We start from the raw sequence: 24,498 nt of genomic DNA, 5'->3' as shown, positions 1-24,498 counted from the left end.
AGAATGCTCCACTCAGCAATGCTCCATCCATGACACATACACTGGGCGTCCTGTCTGTTGCGTTCCGTCAGCAGGAAGCGTGCTCGCCCCCGTCTGTCTGCGTTTCCCTCCGCCCCACCAGGTGGCAGGCCCTGTAACCGCTACACAGGTCCCCCGAGTGACCCGGGGTCACTGACCTCCTCTGTCCCACCTTCACAGGCGGGGTCAGGGCCTATGCCCACCCACGTGTCATCTCGTAACTTCCCAGCGTCTTCCACCCCTAAAGGCTAGGCAGGGACAGCTCCCTGACCACTCAAAAGTCCGCTGAGTGACACCCCCTGTTCCCCTTCACAGGCGGGGGCCGGTACGGGTGCCACCTCTGCGGCCAGCTGTTCCAGCAGCCTAACCCGCTGAAGCTGCACCTGGCCGTGGGCTGCCGGGGCGGCCGGCTGGCCTGGCCGCCCGGCCCCCCTCAGCCCTCGCCCAGCCCGGGCCACGTCTGCGCCCAGGTCGAGTCGCTCGTCTCCAGCATGGGCCGCTCGAGCAAGGGCCACGTGTGCCTCTACTGCGGCAAACTGTACTCGCGAAAGTACGGCCTCAAGATTCACATCCGCACGCACACGGGCTACAAGCCGCTCTGCTGTCGCATCTGCGCGCGCCCGTTTGGCGACCCGAGCAACCTCAACAAGCACGTGCGACTGCACGCCGACGGCGAGACGCCCTACAGGTGAGGAACAAAGTGCCTGCAGCCAGCAGAGGTACTGTGCCGGAGGCCGCATTCATTCAGAACGAATCCAGCAAGGCTGCAAAAACACCAACTAATAGCGGAAAGGAGTGCTCATATCCTTACTGTCAGTCTTTAGCGCACTTAATCGACGACTTGTTCGATCGAACAAGTAATTAACAGGCAGCTGCCGACCCGGCTAGGGCTTTATCAGTAGCGACTAGCGACCTGGGGCGCCCCCTGCCGCGGAGGTCGCTCCGACACCGTCCCTATGCCGCCAGGTGCGAGATCTGTGGAAAGGTGCTGGTGCGGCGCCGGGACCTGGAGCGACACATGAGGTCGCGACACGGGCAGACGCCGGCCGGGGCCGCCGAGACGGCCACCGCCCACCCGCCGGCCACATAGCGCAGCCGGGCTAACGCGCTCGGAACGGTGTCGAGTCGATACAGCCACTCAGGTGATCTCAGAAATGCCAAACTGTTCGTACAAATGCGTGTGTACCAATGCTAGTGTTCCTACCAAATGCGTGAACAAATACTGTACAAATATACATATCGTAAAGAGGCAATGCCTTTGTAGAATGAACTTGGCTTCTCAGCTGGGACTCCACCCACCCTAATTTACTTTCAACTCTCCTTCGTCTCACGTCAGATCCCTTCCACTGCCGTGTCTAGGAGCACGTTCCACGTGTTCCCAACCGAGCGATTGTCGAGCCTCCACTTCTCCGGTCACCCAGGCCCGGAGTCCCGGTCCTCGACTGGACTGCCACACCCCCACAGCAGACCCACCCTATAGCCACTGAGCCCATCTCCACTAACACACATCTCACGTTCTGTCTGGTCGTGTATTGGGCGATGTGAAATAGCGCTCTGCCGCCCTGCGTGATGGCCGTCTAGCTCTTCTGCGCCAGCCGCCGGTCGCGCTCCTCGGCGATCGACAACTTGACACCCTTGCCCTTGGGCAGCGACACGTAGGCGCGCGTGCCCTTGCCGATGACGAACACGTTGTGCAGCCTGCCGACGGCACAGAGCGCAGTTAGCGACACATGTGCTGCGAGAGGTGGCTGCCACCAGCCACCACACGCAACGAGGACGCTACACGGACACTAACCAGAAAAAGTGAACACTAAACAGAATAAAAATGGCTTTGAATAAAAAACTGCGATAAAATACATCATGAGTATAAAAGATCGAAATTCGAGCATATAAGTTCACCTTCAAAAATGCACTCAGAAAGGCAATGTGCCTACCGTGAAATAACACCAGTATAACGCCTTTTGGGGCGACTAACGGAGCGAGCGAGAGGGTGGGCCTTGCACGTGCGAAATTGCGAGGGGGTACCTCTAACTGACTTGTGCACGGCACCCTACTAACCGGTCTCTAGCGATGTGCCAAATTTGGGCACAATCGGCCCAGCCGTTCTCGAGATCTGGAAGCGGCACCCTGCACGTGCGCACGTGCAAAATGGGTCCCAACTGACTTGTGCACGGCACCCTACTAACCGGTCCCTAAATGTGTACCAAATTTGAGCGCAATCGGTCGAGCCGTTCTCGAGATCTGGAAACGACCCCTGCACGTGCGCACGTGCAGCGGCACCCCAACTCTGGCACATGGATATGCAGTGCCTAGTGGGTGCCTACCTACATGCCAACTTTCAGCGCAATCGGCCAAGTAGTTACCGAGATATTGCAACAATTACAAAAGTGACACCTCTTCGTTTTGCACGTGGCACGTGCATAAGGGGTCACCCACATGCATCGGGAATAGTCCAATACTTGGTAGAAGGAATGAAGCTACCCTACAAAAATTACCGCATGTAAATCGGTCAAGTGGTTGCTGAGATATAAGCCTCGCAAAAGCGTCCGCACGGCCGGCCGGCCGGCCGCTCATACTCAGAAATTTCCGTTATTCTACGTAAGACTCCGCTCGCTTCGCTCGCTCCGTAATGAGAGCAACGATACACCACTGTTCACGGTGACATTAACAGAAATATACAGGAAATTGAACAAAAATGCTAATTGTACACTCCATTGGTAATGCTGCTCTTGGACGAGAATCACAAAACCAGCGACCGTTGGAGAGCCGTTTCTGTTGCCAAGATTTTGAACGCGCCTCCACAGAGTTGGTGGCGGCGCGTCTTCGGTCTGGCGTCACTAGCCCGTGTGTCGCGGAGGGGGGGGGGGGGACCGTACCTGGTGGCGAACTTGTGTCCGGCCGTGTCCTTGACGTGCACGATGTCGAACGAGCCAGGGTGACGCTCCCGGTGGATGATGGTGCCGACACGACCCAAGTTACGGCCGCCGGTGATCATGCACAGGTTACCTGCCGACAGTTACGGAGAGGAGCGTTAGTTTACGTAGGAACATTTCACGGACAATGTGCAACTGGTCCTAGCTAACAGTGACAACAGGCACTGACAACGCTTTATATCTAACGTCAAAGCCACGGCGCAATGCTAACACGAAACCACAGATAACTAGCAGACAGACGCCCACAAAACACAAAGCAGTCATCAAGGTCGGCAGCGCGTCGTCTGCGCGTGTCCTGTCCATTGGTGATGCTGCCCTCAGACGGACACAGAGGCCAGCGACCGTTGGAAAGAGGATGCTATAGCCAAGCTTTTGAACACGCGTCCACCGAAAATATGAACACGCGTCTTCGAACTGGCAAATGACATTTGTCAAGTTGTGCATCGACAACAGCTAGACCCCTGCATAGATGTATACCCTGTAGGTCCACTGTTGCCTATGAAGTGTGTATGTATACTGCAGTTTTATAACATACTTCACTGTAGGAGAACGACAGCTAACAGCACAATAAGCAACAAATAAAGCTCCATACAAATTGTAGGTAAAATGTTTCTGGCTTACGACCATGTGTTAGCCGACACGTCCTAGCACATGGATCATATTATACACCGCATATCCGGAAATATTTTAAGTTTTTTTTTTCACAAGGCCAAAGCTGAAGAACAGACGTTTCTCAAGTTCAACCAATTGACGGTTTTGCAAACATTTTCATTTGATAAAATTCAGTCAGACTATTTCTCTGAGTTTCGTGAATTGTAGTGAATAGGGCGAAGTGATGTTACACACCGCCGACAATCTATCACCGTTGCAACCCTAGATCCTCGGGAGGACAAAATATCGTCTGCGCGTGTCCTGTCCATTGGTGATGCTGCCCTCAGACGGGCACAGAGGCCAGCGACCGTTGGAAAGAGGATGCTATAGCCAAGCTTTTGAACACGCGTCCACTGAAAATATGAACACGCGTCTTCGAACTGGCATCGGTATTTATCAAGCTGTGCAATAATCGATAACAGTAGACTTCTGCCGCAGGTCTATCAAGTCCACTGTCATCTATGAGCTGCTATGCATAACATTTATAATAGCCCTCTTATTTGCCTCAGTTTACGAACACCGGCGTATAATGCGACGAATTTATGACGGATCATCTGTTCAGGCGATATACCCTGGAATGCGCACAAATTTATTCCTAACATTGAGATTGTAGCCTAGACTTATCCCTGGGCATGATATGCGCATTATAACGATCCCATGGTTCGACAGAAATGAGAAGCTCCACAATCATATCCACATCTGCAAAAGCTTTGCCCGAAAAAGAAGCTGAGTAACATAATCGTAAAACTATGCACAATCTAAAGGTAACCACAGCCTGCTGCTCAACTAAGAATCGAGCTGAGTAAGTTACGCTGGAGTATGACGACTGAACGGCTTGTGACTGGCTTCTGGACGCAAGACGTAATATGGATTCGGCCGGTCCGGACTCGGAGCTCGAACGTCCGAGGCTGACCAGCCTCCCCAACTGTTGCACAGTCCTGATAAACAATGGCTTCGTGTGAATGCCACCGACCGAATCACAAAATGGCCGGGTGCAGTCTCCCACCTCTCGTCCCCTCGCCCATCCAACAAACTCCACACTTGCTCACACTCATGGTAACATATGTAAAGGACAGGTGCATTGTGCACTGCTGTCATACCCACACCATTAGTATACCAGAACACACCGCACACAATCCGTGGCAGTCGAGCGCCACATGCACACATTGGCAGTTTAGCCGCACAGACACTGACACACAGACACACGGTATCGGGCGAAACTCCCCGGTTGGTGGTCTACCTACAGTTCAGACACTGAGACACAGACACAAACACACTGGTAGTTGATCAGCAAACTCTCCTAGCAGGTAGCATAGCAGCTCAAACGAATTGTACTCGTCATTGGTAATGCTGACCCCAGATGTGGGCCGGGGCCAGCGACCGTCGGCGAGCCATCACTGTCGCCGAGCTTTTGAACACGCGGCCGCAGTGCACAGCCGCGCGTCTTCGAACTGGCTTTGTGTCCCACGCGCTCACAGCCCACCCTACCGACCCTAACACACCTAGCCGCCCTACGGAACTCACCGGTGTCGAATTTGAGATAGTCCTTGATCTTGGCGGTGGCCAGGTCGAGCTGGATGGTGTCGCTGACCTTGATCTGCGGGTCCGGGTAGCGGATCGTGCGACCGTCGTGGGTCAGCAGGTTGGGGATGCCCTTGGGGCCGACGCGCAGCTCCTTGACGCGGCACAGCTTGTACTGCGGGCGGGCAGACGGAGAGACGTTACCGAGCGGGTCGTGAATCAGCCTCGAGGTTTCCAGGTGCCTGACACGAATTATTTCATGCAACAGCCTGGTAGTATGATGGTATGGAGGAGCCCAGAATACAGGGAAGACTAGGGTTACCCGCGTGCTCCGCAACGCAAAGAAGGGTTATTTTTGACCCGTGGGTATTGGGTTGGTCTGTGTCGATTTGGTTGGTGTCCATTTCGTTCGATTGCTTTTTGACGGCCAAACATTTTGTAGTGAAACAAAAAAGATCCATCGCATCGAGGTGCCCGTGTCGTATTATCATGCGTTCTACTTAAGAATGATTCGAAAACTGGCGTGAAGTCTTTTGAGGGCCATCGATGAATTTCGCTAAAAATGACGATGTAATGGTTTGGAACATTTACATTTTTAAGAATACTGTAGCCCGTCATGCAAAAATGAAGAGTGAATATTGGACAGAATTGAATGCTCTTTCCAACGGTGCTAATTTTTAATTGCCAGAGATATCAGATCATGGAGCAAACCCGTGTGATAAATAAAGTGGCACAAAATTGACAAACACCATTTTCTCCCGTGATTTGTACCACCTTGATTTGGATCAATCAGCTTTTCACATTTTTCCATGAGAGGCGGTACATTTTTATTGCTAATAGGCGTTGTTTCAACTCGCTCCGTCTGACGGTCACCTGAAAATAATATAAATTCCGAAATCCGTCCAAAACGTCAATTTTCCAAATAAAAGTGCCCTCCCCAGTGCACGTGGCGCGTGCCATCCCCTGCACCGCACACCATTCGATAGCCCGTTCAATTATCTACACGATGCTGTTTTCCCCGTGCCGATCGGGCCCACGGTTACCGAGATATTTCACGGGGACGTGGCGCGTGTCGGGCAAATTTGGCCATTTTCGACTGATTTCGCAAGCCGATTTATACATGTAAAGTCTATGACGCGAATTTGCACTTTTTGGGCACGCGCCACGCGCTCCCTATCGACCCGATCGAGGTCAGACCCCTCAAAGGCACGTCGCGCATCCTTGATCTATGATTTGTGCAAATTTCACCGGGCTAGGTGCAACGGTCTGGCCTGTAGTCCACGCAAAGCAGCACCAAGTCGGGACCTCGGTAACGGACAGACGCACCCTCCTCAAATAGTAATATAGATGAGACGATAGCAGACAGTACCCAAAGCCCACTGTCGCCGATACAAAACGCTAATCGATTAAAAAAGGTTCATAGCCGCTGAGCAATGTCCGACCGTTTAGGAGTGACGTGATCAGCGGAGCACACCACTTGGTTATGGTCGCTTCTCTGTAGTCGCGGGAGAACATGGACAGAAGTGGTATATCGTGCCCACGTTTTCAACACGACGGTGCGCTGTCCGGCCGGCCGGTTCACTCACCGATGCCTCCTCCTTGGTGATGCGGTGCACGGTGAACCGTCCCTTCACGTCGTAGATGAGACGGAAGTTCTCGCCCGTCTTCTCAATGGTGATCACGTCTGGGGGCAGAGACACCGGCTGATGAGGCTGGTGATACAACGCCATACACGACCACCACACGACAGACACGGGCCTCAGAATGTCTGACCAGTTAGGAGTGAGATGCTCAAAGGAACAAAACACTTGGTTTAGGTCATTTCATGTTGCCATGGGAGAATATGATGAGAAAGATCATCAACACCACATTTTCAACATGGCCAGCAACAAACGAGGCAAAACAAACACTTTGGACACCCCTTTCAACTACTTGCTACCTCCACTGCACCCCCAGCAGGAGCAACGACACGGACCAGACCAAAGTCGTCGGAAACCAGCGACGATCATCAAAGTAACGACTTTAGCGCATTGAACCCAATGTTGAAGTAACTGACTGATGATGATGATGATGAAATGGGGTTTTTGGGCGCCCGGAGAAGTAGGTAACTGACTGATTCGAGTAATGTTGCACAAGTGTACAGATGGGTGTATGAGTGTGTCTGTACAAGTTTGCAAACATGAAACTCACCCATGAATCCGGCGGGGAAGGTCGCGTCAGTGCGGACCTTGCCGTCAACCTTGACAAATCGCTGCATCAGGATCTTCTTCACCTCTGTGCCGTTCAGGGCGTACTTGAGACGGTTTCTCAGGAAAATGAGCAGCGGGAGCGACTCCCGCAGCTTGTGGGGGCCACAGCTCGGGCGCGGGGCGAACGGGCCCCCGAGCTTCCCCAGCATCCATGCCTTGGGGGCATTGAGACGCTTCAAGTGCTTCTTCGGTCCTCTCGCCTGGAAAAAGCCACTGTCATTAGTACTGACATATAATAGCAATGCATCTCGCCTTTGATACATATGTCAAAACCGATTAAAAAAGTAAAGGCAAGAAAGGTAGAAAAACAATAAATGGTAAAGAAAAATATTAAATGGTAAATATGGTAGGAAGACCAGTGGACACCTAAAGAAAAGAAAAACAAAAATACCAGCTGTGAGCTGCTATTCCTGGTAATCTGAAAAACAGCTGAATATGAACTACTTATACGAGAAAATAAGAGGACTAGAAAAAATCCAACTGAGACTTCAGGCAAAAATGACTGCTGCTGAAGGTTTTCCTAAATAAAACTGGCCTAAAGCCACATTGATGGCAATGACTCAAGCTCAGCAGTCTTAACTAAAAGGATTTTACAAAAGAAAAGTTTACAATTGGCATGTGACTACAAGTACCTACTACCTAAGGAATTTTGAAATGGAATGGAATGAAAAGAAATGGCACGGGAACTTAGGGTGGAAAATCACACTTAATGAGGAAAATATTTTCATCCCCAAAATAACAAAAAGTGGCATGATTTAATCTTTGGAAAGTTTATTATGTATTCAAACAGCTATTTGACAGCTAATCAGCTATCAGCTGATCAGCTATAAAACAGCTTATCACTTGATGGTTGAATCCACATCCTTTGCTTTCAGATCCTGTCAAGTTTCTTAGATTAAATCCTGCTCTTATCAATTTGCTTTGAAAATGGAGGAATGCCCTTTCAGCAAAAATACTATGGGTATTTCCTTTTTTATCCTAGGATTTTTTCTTCATTGGCATATTCAACCAGAATTCAATTTTAGAACACTGTCTCCAGTTATGCAACACACCTTACACTAAAGCTAGTTCTTCCAACAGCAGCCCAATTTTGTGGCCTAAAGCATGGAGTTTGGTGCTTTGTATAGAGCCTCTGCACTTAACATTGTTCCTACAATGCCTTCTCAGTAAAATCTATAACTCAAGCTCATAAGTGATATTTCAGTCTTGATGATAAATGCCGCTTGTGTGTTTTATTTAACAAAGAAGTATCAGGGATTTAAAAGAAGTTACTTTTAAATCCCTGATAATAAATGTAAATATGATTCAATACTAACATTAAATAAGCTAAGTAACTATACAATTAAAGTAGACTAGAAAGCATAGCTGACCAGCCATCCATAGAATGTAACATTTTGTTTAAAAGGAAGTGTTGAATTTTTCTTCTCTAATCACTTAACATATCAATGACACTAACAAATTTAATGAAATTTCAGTAATGCCACTACAAATTAAGTGACATTATCAACCTGACTAAACAAAAATAGCTAATCCATAGCTAATCTAAACATATATCCATCAAGCCTTTTTCTTACTGACTAGTGGTGGTGGATGGAACACCATAAGGCCAGTGGACAACATAAGCTACCTACCTTATTTAGTTACCCTCTGTTACAGTTTGCTAACTGTCTAAGGGTTTGTTCCCGTCGCTCCTCTAACCTCCTCCAAGCTCCTCTAACCTCCTCTCGTTTCAAAAAATCGTTCCCGTCGCTCCTCCAAGCTCCTCCAAGCTCATCTTGATTTCACATCTCACCACCACTATTTGCCTCCTCCCTCATCCCAAACGAAAGTTGGTTTTTTGGAGGAGGCTCTTGCGTAGACATATTTGGCGCACGTAATACAAAAGTGAATTGTTTATAAATGAGATTTGAGGGAAGTGGAAATGATTTTAGAGATTGATGACGATTGGATATCTTTAAATAGTAAGGCTTGATATAAATCTAAGGTTATTTTATAAGAAAGCGATAATTATCTCCTGATTTATGTTTGCGCGCCATAAATCGCCGACCGTTACAGCCCGCAAACAGCTGATTTCCTCGCGAAAATGTTCCCGTGGCTCCTCTGAAACGGCTCTCCTCCAAGCTCATCCAACCTCATCCGAGATTTTTTGGGAGGAGCGACGGGAACAGACCCTAAACATTCTACTTTTACTAACTTGTTGCAACCATAGGTCAACTCCTTTACTATCAGCACACAATTATTTTCATTTTTCAACAATAATCCTTCAATTCAATCGCTTTGACCATCTCAATATCCTCCTTAGTTCAGGTCTCAATGGCTTTAGGACCAATTCACAAAGCTTAGAAATTAATATGACCTACTCCCAGCCCAATTGAGGTAAAGGTCTAGCAGGTTTTAGCTATAGGTTTTGCACCTAGAAAATTTAGTGTACTTCAGTCTATATCTTCGTCAGCTTTAAGTGTTGAAGATGCGATCGACTTGTTGGTTCACAAGCCGGCCATGATCATGTAAAATGGCTTCATCGTAGAACAATTTGTTTCTGAGATATAACCATAATGTTAATGTGCAAAACCTACCGCTCAATCTCGCAGTCGCAAGATCCGTACATTCTGAGCATATTCCTTCAAACCCTAGCATCATAGCATCTAAAGTCAACATGCCAGGAAACAATAACAGACCAAGCCCAAATGGGGTTAATGTTGCAAATCTAGTGATAATTCTAAAAACTACCCACACAAGCATCAAATGCATGGCACAACACATCAAAAAATAGTGTGACATTAACCACATAAGTAATAATGGATAACCTTTAGGTACCCTTCCACGGCAACAGGGATCCGAACAGAGATGTGACGAGACGAGTTTGAGTTACCTACATGAGAAACTTGACATCTGGCACCAGCAAAGCCTACTTGAACGATTTAAAAGAAATAATGATCTTCATCTTAAAAGTAATCGTGACTAACAACCAGTTTTGCTTGCGAGAACAACAAGTAAATGTAGAAAACGACGATTGTCGACCCACCATGATTGCGGCGCTTACAGAAAGGACATGCTGCGTTGCCAGAAAAACAAACTCACAAGCAATAAGAAAGGAATTTAAAATATCATTTTTAAACTGTCAGGAAATTTTTGTCACTTCTATTTTTTTAAAACATTTACACAATTCATCTTCACTTTTCATCTCATAAATACACCTCATTTTTTGTTTTGTTTTATTCTAATGCAATATTGTTTTGTTGCTTTCGATGAAAAGTTTCATGTTGAATTGTTTGTTTGTACCGAATTGTTGGAGAGAAATATTCTTTTCTTCTATTTTGAAAATATTTTGACTTTTAAGATGAAAACTTTAACAAAAAATTGCCTAAGCATATTTCAACGTTCTGCAGTGAAATAGGCTCCATACAAATAAGATGAAAAAGGCGCACATATGCTCATCATGGCGCAGAGGAAAAATCGGGACGACGGTGAAAACAGGGCGCCTGGGGCGATTTGATCAAGTTTCGTGAATTTTACACGTGACGTTTGGCATAGGTATAGAAGGCCCTTGGAGCGGGAGCAGTTCCAAATGTCACGTGACCAATATGCCCTCCGGCGCCCTGTTTTCACCGGCGTCCAAAAATCGAATAGGAAACAAACATTTTATTTTGATTTGATTTTATTTTATTTGTAACTTGCATCGCTTGCATCAGTCGGTTGTTATACACGGCCTTGGTCGGTTGAAATAGTTTGCTTTGTGTGAGTGTGGGTGCCTTAGGGCAAGATTCCCTTAGGGGCATGGGAGCGTACCGTAAAACGGGGTGACAATGATACCCGGGGTGACTGATCACAGACCAGGTTTCGGGCCCAAGATGAGCATTTTGCTGCTGTGAACTGTATTTTCTATGCCAATGGTTGAATAAAGCAATGAAGCATTATAGCAGACACTTTGGTTCCAGTTAAAATGATAATGTTGATGTCACAGCATGTTTTTTTGTCATTGGCATGAAGTATAAATTTGCTAGCGTCTCCAGCAATAATAATGGTAAAGATGAGAAAGACCCAGATAAAGAAAGAGAAAGCAAAGGCGTGTGAAAGGGCACACAATTTAATTATTGAAATGTTTTGCATATTCTATCGCAAAACAAGTCAGGTTTCAGTTTAGTAATCGCGGATAAGGATTCTGAGCAATAATCGCCACACACTTTCAGAATGTGGATCGCTCATGATTGTACAATACAATACAATACAATACAATACAGTCTGTTGTGATCTGACATTTTTTACATGAATTATTCATGAATAAACAACCTCTGCCCATATATGCATAGGTGTTACCACCAGGGGGGAGGGGGTTGGTTTTCTACATACGCCCCTGCCAAGGGAGGTTGAAATGAAAAAGGCTGCCACTTTAATGCGCCGCCGACGCGGAGCTTGTTCCCAAGTTCCCAGGTCACGTTGGATAAAGGTGACCGGTCATCCCGGATCAGAGAGTGGAAGCATGGAGAAGAGTCCGACCTCCCTGGGGTCGCTGGGGATGGTCAGGGATTACAGTAGCTGTTATCTGTTACAGATTTAATTTATTTCTGACTCACTACCAGGAAGTGCTAAGAAGCAACTGATCATAACCGATTTTATTTCACAGATTCTAACGCCATTTGATAAAGATGAGTGACAAAGATATGCAAACTTTTCTTATTTTGGAAAATGAAGATATTTCTCAGCAAGAAGCAAAGTATGAGGAAGGTAGCTCATCCGGATCACAGGAGAACATGGGGTAAGATGTAAAACATGGCTCATCGAAATTCCATTAATGCTTTTTCTGATTTAGATTTTTTTTTAGTCCGAACCTTCTGAATGGAAGAATTCACAAGGAGAGAGTCCCCGCTAAGCGAAGCTTGCTGCGTTGACCCTGCCCTCTACCCTCCGATTGTGCAATTCCAATTCTATGGCAGAAATTGGAGCCCAAAGTTTAGCGTGCGCACATAGCCGCGCACGGCCGGTCCCCTCACTGACTTCACCTGACTACGGCCTGCCACCAACCGCAACCATACCTGTCAGGAGGCCCATAAACGCCAGGCGCCCGTCGCGCTTCGAACACGGTCTATTATAACCGGGAACGCGTGCTCTCACCACGCGCAGTCCAACGCTCTACTGACTGAGCTGCGGGACTGTGCTTTCTTTCACAAAAAGTAGTGAGTGAAAGTGATATCGTTAGAATAGTTTCCCAAAATGAACCTCTCATTTTTTTCGACTTTGCCTACTGCGATGTAAAAGTTCTGAGTATTTGACGTTTTGTCTTTTACAACCTGGGTCTCATTGACTTGAGTGGTAACAACATAATTTGACAGTACATTTGTGTGTGTATATTTGACGTGGCCGACTGTGCGCGCCGCCGTCAGGTACGTCCACCACACGGTGCAGGCGGACAAGGTGCACATCAAGGTGCACCCGGGCCTGCAGGCGATGCCGTCCGACCCCAGCCACGCCACCATGACGCTCACCTCGCGCGACCCCAACACCAACCTGACAGAGGTGAAGCGGCTGCACTGCACCTACGAGGGCTGCACGCGCTCCTACAGCACACGCGGCAACCTCACCACCCACCTGAAGAAGCACACAGGTCAGACTGCCGGCCGGAGGGCGCACAGGTCAGACTGTCAGCAGGGATGTGCTGTAAGTCTGTGCTGTCAGTTGTGTGCTGTGCTGTGCCATGCTGTTTTATGTACTGTCGGGAATCTGTCAGCATAAGTAAAGGTTTGTGCCGACTGCCGAGCTGGGGGTGCCCGAGCTCTCCCAATTCCACTCTGGCTTGGCTTTGGAGCCGCAGCAGACGGTGGAGGTCAAGGTCACCGTTAGGGCGGCGGCGGATTTGCTGCGCCCAGGCAGCCCCAGCTCAGCACAAACATCTTCCTATGGCTGTCAGTAGTTTACTGGGGTGTGCACTGGTAATAAAATTCTGGGGATTAGACATCTGGTCAGGTGTCTGATCACTTTCCCTGTTTGATTCATATTGGCAAGGACATTATCAAGCTCATAAAGTCAGTTTTTACCGCTTGACGCGGCTTATCTTGTCTGGACCCGACCACTTTTTTACTCTGTTTATCGTTATCGCATCGCACATATCTTTGAAAAGAGGACATCTCGCGATAAGCGGTCATAAAACACGTGCAGTGTGACCAGGACCATTATATAACAACGGTTAGATGTTTAGAAATGAGAAATGAAACCAAACATGCTTTCATTTTTGTCACTGTATGTCCATATTGTGCAATAAATTTTGTCGTACTGTACATGACGCTACCTAGTACATATCCTTATCGTTATTCGCACGTTACGTTTTTATCAGATTTAACCACTTTCGAGAATTTTTAGAATCGGCACTGATATCGTTATAAAAACATTTACAACATTTTTGTTATCTTTTCAAAATAAGTTTTTAACCTGCTGTTGAGGCATTTTTTCGCGTGTTTGATTCTGACTCGCACCGTTGCAGGCGAGTACAACTTTGTGTGCACGGACCCGAGCTGCGGCAAGATGTTCATGACGTCCTACCGACTCAAGGTGCACCTGCGCGTCCACTCGAAGCAGCGCCCCTACGGGTGCGACATCTCCGGCTGCGAGAAAACGTTCCGGACGCTCTACAGGTAACGCTGACACGGGGCGGGTGGGCGCGGGATCTGTCGCTGCAGCGGATCATGTCATGGGCGTGTTTTTTGTGATTGTTGGCGCTTCAGACTTATGAACCCGTTTTGTGAACACTTTGTTTGCTGATCGATAAAATGAGTGACGGGTAAACCTTTTGCAGTCATGAAAATGGATGATGGTAGCTAGCACATGGTCATGTGTATGGCCCGGTCGATGGTTGCGCTCGTACGATCGCTGCTCTCGCTATGAGCCGGCGGCGGGCGGTCGGAGCCGGCGGCGGCGGTCCAGCGCGGCGGAGAGTGCCGGCGGGCAGGTGGTCAGACGCCGCCTGTCCCACACTGAGGCCAGTACACGTGTCACCCCGTCCCAACTGAGCACCACCGTCCACTGCCAATGGTCCAGCCGGGCAGCGGGAGACCGGCAAACGAACACCTGTGTGTGTGCCAACTGTTTGGTTGATTTGGTTGATTTCTGATGTGTTATAAACGGTATTTTTGTATTTATTGGTGGATGCCATGTATTCATTTGATTTATTATGTTTTGGAAGAATGCTGTCGTTATATGACCGGGCTTCTTCAATCTTCATGCTTTATTTGATAGATTCGTTATTTTGTTTTATCGTTTGTTTCATTGTAGAAGACTGCGGTTGTTTGATAAGTCTTTTCCATTTTTACTTCGATGGACTGCGTGAGTGTAATTTGCTGTTGTTGCCTCGTTTCAGGCTGAACTCTCATAAGCGTATTCACGAGGGCACTACGTTTAACTGCTCGGAGCAAGACTGCCTGAAGTTCTTTACCACACTTTCCGATCTCAAGAAGCACAAGCGCATTCACACGGGCGAAAAACCGTTCAGGTACGTTCAGAGCTCCATCACCATTTCATGTCTGTAAATGTCCGAATAATCCGCCGTTGTGTCTAAATTAATTGTGTTTTTCAATGTGAAGGGAGTGCTTTTCCGTATTCCGCTAGCATAGAAAATGGCCTTGGCTCTCGGCTGCCCAGTAATTAACCTTCTTTGGCCGCTGCGCATGCCCGGTTTAGTGACTATTGTCTGCTCTGTCCCTCCCCAGCTGACCTTCTGACCACTCCCTCCTCTCCCCAGCTGACCGTCTGACCACTCCCCTCCCCAGCTGACCTTCTGACCACTCCCTCCCTCCCCAGCTGACCGTCTGACCACTCTCTCCCTCCCCAGCTGACCTTCTGACCACTCTCACCCTCCCCAGCTGACACTCTGACCACTCTCCTCCCTCGCTCTGCCCGGTGCCGGGCTGCTCTACCCCCCCACCCCCCAGATGACACTCTGACCACTCTCCTCTCGTTCCCCAGCTGCTCTGTGCCGGGCTGCTCGCGCTCGTTCGCGCTGGCCCACCACCTGCGCAGTCACGAGCGCACCCACGCCAAGCAGCGTCCGTTCGTGTGTCGGCAGCCGGACTGTGGGCGCCGCTTCCTCACCCGGTCCGCGCAGCGAATGCACGTGCTGCGCCACCACAAGGTAGGAGCACTGACGGCACTGTGTACCGTGGTACTGGCATGTGCGGTGCCGACCATCGGATATGATAGGACGATTAGGTCCACATTGTCATGAGTATGGCGCAGTAGTGGAAATGTGAAATTTGGTGTGGTGAATGTGGAGTTTCAAAATGTGGAGTTTGAATGTGGACTTTGTTTTGGTTACGGAGCGAGCGAAGCGAGCGTAGTCTTTCCTTGAAATTTCTGAGTATGAGCGGCCGGCCGGCCGTGGTCACGCTTTTGCGAGGCTTATATCTCAGCAACCGCTTGACCGATTTACATGCGGTAATTTTTGTAGGGTAGCTTCATTCCTTCTACCAAGTATTGGACTATTCCCGATGCATGTGGGTGACCCCTTATGCACGTGCCACGTGCAAAACGAAGAGGTGTCACTTTTGTAATTGTTGCAATATCTCGGTAACTACTTGGCCGATTGCGCTGAAAGTTGGCATGTAGGTAGGCACCCACTATGCAATGCATATCCATGTGCCAGAGTTGAGGTGCTGCTGCACGTGCGCACGTGCAGGGGTCGATTCCAGATCTCGAGAACGGCTGGACCGATGGCGCTCAAATTTGGTACATGGTTAGGGACCGGTTAGTAGGGTGCCGTGCAAAAGTCAGTTGGGACCCATTTTGCACGTGCGCACGTGCAGGGTGCCGCTTCCAGATCTCGAGAACGGCTGGGCCGATTGTGCTCAAATTTGGCACATCGCTAGAGACCGGTTAGTAGGGTGCCGTGCACAACTCAGTTGGAGGTACCCCCTCGTAATTTCGCACGTGCAAGGCTCACCCTCTCGCTCGCTCCGTTAGTCGCCCCAAAAGGCGTTATACTGGTAGTGTAATAACTTCAACCCTTTGATTTTTAAATGTCAGTTCATCAACATCGAATAAGACAATAGACGTGCTAAAATGATGAACTTGTTTTCCTGCCGGCATGTAAATTATTTGCTCGCATGTGCCCAGTGACCGACCCTGACATATGTTTGTTCTGTCCAGGGTGTCTCCGCCGGCCCCAGCACAGAGTCGGCTGCGCCGTCCGCTTCAACGACCCCTGAGGTGTCCGCGGTCCAGGAGGACGTGTCCGCCGCCCCAGCAGTGTCCGCTGTCCCGGGGATGTCCGCTGTCCCGGGGGTGTCCTCTGTCGACTGGGGCACGCCGCTGATCGTGCCGATCGGGGAGGACCTGACGGTGACGGTGGCCGAGCCGGGCGTACAGGACGAGGACGAGCCGCCGGCATCAGTCACGGTGACGGCGCCGGGCGCGGCGGCCGGCCCGCGCGGCCCGCCGCCGCCGGCCGCCGGCTCTCAGGGCCTCAGCCCGTCCGACCTGTCCGCCACCGCCCTTCTGACGGCCATCGCCAACCGGCGGACCAGCACTGCGGTGCAGACGTGCGAGACAGCCCGGCCGGCGGCCGCCGCCCGCCCGGCCCAGGCCTGCTGCGGCCCCAACCAGCCAGAGTGTTGTCCGCCAGGCGAGGGGCCGGTCTGCGGCGGCGGCGGAAGCGGCGGTGGCGGCGGTACAGCGACCAGGGGCGCGACGACCGGCGGCGGCTCGCACGATAGCCCGCTGCCGGGCCCGCGGCCGGCCTGCGGCGCCGGTGGCAGTGGCGGTGGCGCCACGGCGGTCTGCGCTGGCAGTGGCAGCGGCAGTGGCAGTGGCGGTACGACGGCCTGCGCTAGCGGCGGGAGTGGCAGCAGTGGCGTTACGGCGGTCTGCGCTGGCGGCGACAGCGGCGGCAGCACGACTGGCGGCACGACGGCCTGCGCTGGCGGCGGCGGCGGCGGCAGCACGACTGGCCCCTGCCTGCACGACAGTCTGCTGCTGGGACGCTCGGCCGCGGAGCCGTGCTGCGTCACGCTGTGCATGAACAAGCTGGGCCTGCTGCAGAGCTTCCTGCAGGCCATGTTCCCGCGCATGGCGTCGTCGGGCGGTATCGGCGACTTTCTGCGCGTGCTGCGCACCCTGCTGACGTGCGAGCAGCCGAGCCTGCGCTGCGGCGAGGACGGGCCGCCGCCGGCCCAGTCGGCGGACGGCCTGCTGCGCCTGCTGGCCTCGGCGGCCGGGCAGCCGTCCAACACCGACACCATGGCCGAGTGGCTGGGCGGGCCGGCCGACAGCGGCGCCGGAGACAGCGCCGCCTAGGCCGGCGGCCGGCGGGAGCGCCCGGGGAGCCGACGCCAGGCGAGTTCGTGCCGTCCGCCGCCGGACCGAGTTATTGTTACACGGGGGGAGGCACGGATAACTATAGCGTATTGCTAGAAGCCTTAGCGGTAGTGGTAGTAGACGAAGCGCCCTGCGCCTTACGCGATTTCGCCAGTAGTTCGGCTAGAGTAGATGGCTTAGTACGCTTACGCTTTCGCGTCGTTCGGTGCATGGGGGCGGGTGTTCGGCGCACAGTGTCGTTGCTGGATGATTGCAGGGAGCGGAGTGTTTCGTGTATCATGAGACCTTCGAACGGTTGTTCCTCTTGGAATCGACTGTTCCATTAGGCTACAGTTATGATTATTGATGTTGGCCAAGCAGTTACGCAATATGTGCTTATCCGATAAGTTCACAAACTATCTTTCATTAATATATAGTGACTAAGTCAGCATACTGGCAGGGCTATGTGTAAAACGCTAGTTCGTTTATTTATTCTTATGCTGAATGCGCGTGTTCAAGAGGCGGTTACTAGTAGGTAGTACCATGATTGCTTTGGATGATTTGCTGTTAATCACAGTACTTTAAGCCTTAGCTATAGGTAGGTGCTGTTGTGCCTAATAAGTCACTAATTAGGGAAAGTTGTAGGCGGTTTCCCCCTCCCGCGGCGGGCTCCACCTCTGGTGGTTAGTACCGATGCGCTCCGGTGCACAGCCAACTGCCATTCGCGTCACATGTTCCGGTCGCCGTCAGTCTTCGCGGCCGTTTGCCCTGACGGCGAAGGTCGCGCCAGAGTGTCCAACCAACTGTGTGAAGTTCAGCTCCTGCTGCTTTTATCAGCGCTGAGCCTCCCAAGGCAACCACAATCCCTCAGTCTGTGAAGATTTGCAAACAAGTACCTAATTCTTTGTCGTTTCTTTTGAACTTAGAGATCCTAAATGTGCAGATACGCCCGGATGATGTCAACAGCTGGATATCGTGACGTTTTATCGAAGATTTCTGTTAGGTTTGTTAACCAGCCATTGCCTGTAGGAGGTGGTTGACCAACGAGCCTCCACCGCTAGAGATGTGACTACTAATCTCAATGGAAGGGCTCCCGTATCGGCTGGAGGGGCTCCCCGCTCTGCTGGAGGGCTCCTGACTCGGCAGTCGTGGTTTCCCGGTGCGAAACTGACGGTGAGACGGCAATGTCGCTGCTCTCGTCGGTTCACGACAGGCAAAACTGGCAGATTTGGTTAGCTGTAACATCCTTTGGTCCGCTGTAACCATTTCGATAACGGCGGCGGTGTTACCCGTACAGATGAGAAATTGAATGCCGCTGTCCTATGCTATGTTCAGAAATTTCGCCGAGAGAACACCTACGGTATGAAACCAAAATGTCATGGCAAAAATAGCCAATGCCTACATCGTCACCCTATTGATCCCTACACCCTACCTCTCTACTCTCACATGGCGTCAATAAATTTCCGATCGAATGTTATTCACTTGCGACACAGTCAGATTATCATTTTGACGTCTGTCGATGAAACGTCACTATATCTAGCATTGGCATCCTATGGTTTTAAGAGCTCTGTGTGCTTACCGTTACGCTAATACCGATTGCGCGGTTCGCTCATGAAGTGCTTTTGCACCAGTTCCAACTTATGTTGATTCGCGTTTTTTTTTTCTTGATAAATGGGATGCTCATGATGATGTTAAACCGCCAGTCGGTGGTGCGGTGGTCGTCCCGGCTCGCCTATGAGCCCGCCAGTCGAGTGGTGTGGCTGTGCTCCCGGTTCGCTGAAGGGGTCGATTCTCGCTCCGACTTGTGAGTGCCAGTGAGAAGGGCAGCAGATGTTACGTAGGTGTGCTGTCGTTTTTGCGTCGTTAATGGTGGCATCGATAATAATCTATTCTTGCTTGTTTATCTTTATTTGCAAGGGCCGCTTGCCTGGTATTGCTGTTTATTCCGTTGTGTAGCTTACCAAAACCAATCAGTTTTCTGGATAATAATCATATGTAGAAACCCTTGACTCCTGCAAGTTATGCAATAAAGTTTTTAATTCAATGGGCGTTTAGCAAAATTTTGATATTGCTTCTAAAATATCCACGCATGGACTGGAGACATTACTGAACATGACACAGCATCACAGCCTGTCAGTAGTTCAATGGAAAGTGGGAACTACTGACAGACTGCTATTGAGTGTGACCGGTATCCTGCGATACAGGGCACCAGTAATACCTATTTCAGTTTTCAAAACCTTGGTTTCCGTGTCAAGTGGACCGAAGAATGACCATATTGAACCTACCCCTCCGATTTTACCAAACTTTCTGAGACTATTTGAAGTTTATCCTTTCCGTTGGCTGGAGCCTTGGCTGGAGCCTGCTCCTGCCAACTGTTGGCGATAGCCTAAGAATTCATCATGCAATCGCCATGAAATTTCTTTACTATCTCGATCAACTCTTTTTTCTTAAGTCTTTTAAAACTATTGCTTCGATTTATATGACCGACATTGTGTCGCTATTCATTAGATTCGCGCAAGAAGTGGCAAATCTTCTTTCCGTGGCGTCTAAGACATATTTTTCAAATGTAAATGCAAATAAAAACTTACCAAAGGCTTAACACTAGGCTTCAAAATAATAACTGTATTAGTGTCTCCCGGGGGGAGGGGGTAGAGCAGGACAGCTCGCCCCCCCCCCCCCCCACCAGCCTCCGACCGGGCACGCCCTGAGATCGATACAGCGATACAGATCCAGTGAGATTTTGAGGTCGGGAAAATGGCGATGGTATAATTATTAATACGTAGGTATTCTGCAAATGACTGAAGCTGGAATCGACCGGAGTCGACGACAGTTTTAGCCATCGTCACAGTCGAAAACATAAAAATCGTTAACCCTCGCCGGCCGGGGGGTGCCGCCCCTCCCCCCCCCCCATAGGGTTTGTTCGCGATAGCTCCGAACACGCTGGCGATAGACAGCTAAAACTTGGCATACCTGACCTTTGATTCAAGCCGGATTTTTTTTTACACCAACCACATTTTCGGGTCAGGTCAGGTCACTGACCTATGACGTCATAAGTGAACCTCCGCACGGTCTTCAGATGTCGCAACTTCGCAACGCCCTCACTGCCACAGGAGCTTTCACAGGGAAATGAAACTTGCAGGATCTAGTATCCATTACGAGTCTCACAACTTGTATATCTCGGATTTTTCCTTAAGGTCATATGAGGTCAGGTCATTTTCGTGACCTCACCTGCATTGTGGGGAAATTGAAAACTGCTATTCTGGCGCCGGGAACGATCTCCAACTACCTCAAGCACACAGAATCGTGATTTGATGCACTCCTTGCAAGGTCTTTTACAATGCTGACCCTGCGTGACGTCATTATGACGTCATGAGGGTCATATTAGTTTGTCGTCAATAACTCCCGATCAAATTGAGCTAGCGAGTCGGGAAAGCCACCAATGGACTCAGGAAGACCTGCCGAATCGAATGATATGCGACATGACCTCCTTCGACCAACTTCGTGACCTGGGGCGCTGACCTGACCGTGTCCTGAGGTCAAAACTCTAAGTTGACCTCACCCAAACAAAAAGTATATCATTCGACGCGCCTGAGCGAGACGAACACGATGCTGCCAAAATCGCGGCTCTGCGGCCGTTTTTGCGAAGTTATTCACCAAAAACTGAACCGTACCTTGGGACACTTGACCTGACCTCAGAGGTCACCGGTTGACCTAGGACCTTAAAATCGGGTATCAACCTCTGCATCTCGTAACGGCGCACACGCTCGTCTTTTCCGTGACGCGCTTAGCGCTAGCTCCACTAGGGGCGAAACGGCGAGGGGGGTCGTACCCTCCCCCGTCGGCCGGCGCGTAGGTATGTAGAAAACCAATAGGTCCGGCGAGGGTTAAGACTTTGACCTCAGGCTTGGATATGCCATTGCTTTATTTCAATCTCTTTTCCATGTTGGTTCTTAGGCATAAAATTTACTCATTTTCACCAGTTGTGTACGCTAGATGCTAAGGTTAGCATCTAGCGTACGTTTCCGAGTTCTCGGAAATTTCGTGTGAGCGTGTGACGCGGAAATTCGGGTCATGTGCAGCTCTGGTCAATGTGCGCGACAGGTTCAAGAGCCGTCTAAACGCCGGCATGAAGCAATCCTTATGGTGAATCAGTGAGTGGAACGGTTTGAGCAGATTTCGGGAAAATCGATAGATTGTTTGAAAAATGTTATCCGTAAATTTCACAACCTTTAGTTCTAATCGTGCGATCCCGTCAAGTCAAGAATACAGCTTATGTTCTAGAACTTTGAAGCTCAGTGAATTGCACGAAAGTGTCAATATCAACAATTTGTCGATCTCAGATATTTCTTTTCGAGACCTGGGGTCAGGTCAGATTTGTGACTTCACCATTATAAGGCAATGGGGAAAAGTGCAGATGCCTCCTGCTTTGAACGAACGCCAAAACTACAAGATATTTACAGAAATATGATCATTCTACCGATACGCAGTGGACAGGGTGCGGCTGATGGTCAGCGGTCACTCAAAAGGTCATGTCAGGTCATAAAAGATCGCCAGCAGTTTTTCGACAATAACTTCTGAAATTACGTAAAATGTGTTCAGGTCATCAATACGGATCGATGGATAGGTATGCAACATGGCCTTTTCCATTCAGGTCATGACCTTGACCTAAGGTCATATTTTGAAGTTGACCATTAGAGGTCAAATTTTATTTCATTCGATGCTTCTCGACGAGAGAAGCACAATTGTGGCAAAATAAACTTCATACTATCATTAACACCAAAGTTATTGCAAAAATTACTTGAAGAATTATTCGATAAATTCGTCTATTTTGGTGGTTGTTGCTGTCTTTGGGCCCAACCGTTGACCTGAGATCAAATCTAAGGACACGGTCATGGAAGAGTTTTGAAAGAGCTATCGAATGCGCTTTTCTGCGACTCTTGCTCCGTTGGCTTGCGAGTTATACAATATACGTCGATTTATGAAAATTGTCAAAAACAGGATTTATTTCGTGATAATTTTTTTTCGTGGCCTCCGGTGATTTCAGCGGTGACCTGATCAAACAATGACTCCTGCTAATTTTGAAGCTCTTATAGCTAGCTAGCTATTGCTTTTTGCCACGTCTTTCTAAGCTTCCTTAGTTTTCAAGATCATCGGATGTGGCCAAATACATGACCCCACTCACTCACTCACCCACCCCTTCCCACCCTGTTGTAAAGTTTGCTGAAACTCCCACCAGCGGCAGATTCATAAAAGGGCGTAAAATGCGACTGACGGTTTTTCAACCATTTGGTTTCATTTTACGCCCAAACGGTTCACAAAGCAATTCCGGGTGTGACCATGGGAGGGCGCATAATACGAGTACGCCTTCGATCGTAGTAGAACCACCGCATCTCTGGAGGGGGTAGTTTCTTAGGGCGTAACATACGCCTTAATGTGAAATACTACCAAGCTTTATGAGATCGGCCACATGGCGCGGGTTATAATACCGGCTTATAAAGTTGACCTAAGGTCAAAGTCATTACGTGACCGGAAAAGGTCAATCTATCCGAATTGTTGACCTGAAAACCTTCCAGATGCTTTTATCACTTTACCTTATCCACTTATCTACACTTATCCTTGCCTCATAAGGTGAGGTCACAAATCTGTCCTAACTCCATGTCATTATTTATTGTCACATGTATGTATCCAAAGTCCTATTAAAAACGGGAATAGGCGAATTGTTGGTGCTGCTTCTCTCAGGCGATACACCGAGGTTTGAACTACTATCGGGATGATAGACTGGCAGTGCAATGTCCCAAAATTTGTCGATTTGGGTGGGAAACGACATCCAAATGAAATTCATTTACCCACTCACACCACCAATTTTTAAGAACAATTTTCCACTCCCACCAAAAAAAAAAAAAAACTAGATTTTTTACCTATAGAAAGAGCAGAGGCCTCTTGCACCAAACTACCTAGCTAGGTAAAATCGAAAAACCGGTTTCAGAATAAGCTAATCTAACGGTGGTAAATTTGTTTGCAATAGCCCAATACATTATCCTACATGTGCTTGCTAAATTTTGCACGCAAATTGTTACATTTGAGACTTGGACTGGTTATGCGATGCAAAATAATCTAAGCATTGGTGCAAGAGGATTTTGGTGCAAGAGGCCTCAGTTGGGTGGATGCCCAGATCAGCATCAAGCATCCTACGTTTTTCACTTGTTGGATCTAATCGAATCAGCAGTTTTTCACTCTCTCCCCTCTTTTTGGTGGGTAATTTCCCCTCTGACACCCAAGACAAAACTCAATTTTGGGACACTGTGGCAGTGTAGGTCGCGCTACGCATCGCTATGAGACAGTGGCGGCGGAATACCCTCAGTTAAGGGGGGAGCACTGCCGAGTTTTGGTCCCATTCTTTCTATGCAACGCCCATAGGGCTTATGTTATAATGCCAAAATCAAAGGGGGGCACGGTGCCCCGGTGCCAACCCCGTTCCGCCGCCTGTGCTATGAGATAAACTTTACGACGTGACCCGAAGCCCTCAGAAACCGGAAATGAAACGCAAAACCGGCGGGATATCATGCTAGAGCACATTAGGCTTTTGGCCGCGATCCACACTGCAATGTGCAGGTATATGCCGACCGGCGAGCGCCGCGCCCGGCCGGCAGACCCCCGATCGGCCGCGGCGCGGCGGGCGGACCGCGGCTCGCTGCCTGGGAGGTATACTGTACCGCACCACACGGCCGTCGGGCGGGACAGCATAGCCGCGATCCGGCCGGATCGCGCCGGCAGAGCTGCTGACGCTGCGCCATACACCGCGTTACCGACTCGACGGATGACCAAACCAGTCATAATATCTAGCCGGT

The 24,498-nt window shown here is 49.6% G+C and overlaps 3 protein-coding genes across 5 annotated transcripts; 2 read left to right on the top strand and 1 right to left on the bottom strand.

Annotated features, from left to right (window-relative positions):
* Positions 1–288: 288 nt before the first annotated feature.
* LOC122372873 (PR domain zinc finger protein 13-like) lies at positions 289–1,267 on the top strand. Its single transcript, XM_043350527.1, has 2 exons — positions 289–706; positions 985–1,267. Exons 1-2 carry the CDS (start codon positions 510–512, stop codon positions 1,106–1,108), a joined length of 321 nt encoding a protein of 106 aa, XP_043206462.1. The 5' UTR covers positions 289–509; the 3' UTR covers positions 1,109–1,267.
* Positions 1,268–1,528: 261 nt separating this feature from the next.
* LOC122372871 (40S ribosomal protein S4-like) lies at positions 1,529–10,579 on the bottom strand. 3 transcript variants are annotated; one of them, XM_043350524.1, is made up of 6 exons: positions 10,398–10,579; positions 7,314–7,572; positions 6,710–6,807; positions 5,127–5,298; positions 2,895–3,024; positions 1,529–1,716 (listed from the first exon to the last, which is right to left on the bottom strand). In XM_043350524.1, the coding sequence occupies exons 1-6, from the start codon at positions 10,398–10,400 to the stop codon at positions 1,596–1,598; spliced, it is 783 nt and encodes a 260-aa protein (XP_043206459.1). In that variant the 5' UTR covers positions 10,401–10,579; the 3' UTR covers positions 1,529–1,595. The 3 variants fall into 3 exon arrangements, with proteins under 3 accessions (XP_043206459.1, XP_043206460.1, XP_043206461.1); XM_043350525.1 differs by having other exon boundaries at positions 10,416–10,438; XM_043350526.1 differs by having other exon boundaries at positions 10,249–10,406.
* Positions 10,580–11,047: 468 nt separating this feature from the next.
* Positions 11,048–19,694, top strand: LOC122372881 (metal regulatory transcription factor 1-like). The gene is made up of 7 exons (XM_043350544.1): positions 11,048–11,110; positions 11,997–12,128; positions 12,754–12,974; positions 13,848–13,998; positions 14,721–14,852; positions 15,326–15,491; positions 16,505–19,694. Exons 2-7 carry the CDS (start codon positions 12,019–12,021, stop codon positions 17,648–17,650), a joined length of 1,926 nt encoding a protein of 641 aa, XP_043206479.1. The 5' UTR covers positions 11,048–11,110; positions 11,997–12,018; the 3' UTR covers positions 17,651–19,694.
* Positions 19,695–24,498: the final 4,804 nt, after the last annotated feature.

This window comes from Amphibalanus amphitrite, unplaced genomic scaffold, assembly GCF_019059575.1.
Source record: "Amphibalanus amphitrite isolate SeventyFive unplaced genomic scaffold, NRLGWU_Aamphi_draft 001412F_arrow, whole genome shotgun sequence".
NCBI classification, from domain to species: Eukaryota; Metazoa; Arthropoda; class Thecostraca; order Balanomorpha; family Balanidae; genus Amphibalanus; species Amphibalanus amphitrite.
Note: the sequence above shows the minus strand (reverse complement) of the source record. Positions and strands in the feature narration are given on the sequence as shown.

What these genes read in the sequence shown, in the direction of transcription:
- LOC122372873 (XM_043350527.1), top strand. Translation starts at nt 510, where the DNA reads ATGGGCCGCTCGAGCAAGGGCCACGTGTGCCTCTACTGCGGCAAACTG. An exon ending in GACGGCGAGACGCCCTACAG is followed by an intron (nt 707 to 984) that starts GTGAGGAACAAA and finishes CTATGCCGCCAG; the next exon opens with GTGCGAGATCTGTGGAAAGG.
- LOC122372871 (XM_043350524.1), bottom strand. An exon ending in CTATCTCAAATTCGACACCG is followed by an intron (nt 3,025 to 5,126) that starts GTGAGTTCCGTA and finishes AACTGTCGGCAG; the next exon opens with GTAACCTGTGCATGATCACC. An exon ending in GGACACAAGTTCGCCACCAG is followed by an intron (nt 1,717 to 2,894) that starts GTACGGTCCCCC and finishes TGCCGTCGGCAG; the next exon opens with GCTGCACAACGTGTTCGTCA.
- LOC122372881 (XM_043350544.1), top strand. Translation starts at nt 12,019, where the DNA reads ATGAGTGACAAAGATATGCAAACTTTTCTTATTTTGGAAAATGAAGAT. An exon ending in GGATCACAGGAGAACATGGG is followed by an intron (nt 12,129 to 12,753) that starts GTAAGATGTAAA and finishes CGCCGCCGTCAG; the next exon opens with GTACGTCCACCACACGGTGC. An exon ending in ACGTGCTGCGCCACCACAAG is followed by an intron (nt 15,492 to 16,504) that starts GTAGGAGCACTG and finishes TGTTCTGTCCAG; the next exon opens with GGTGTCTCCGCCGGCCCCAG.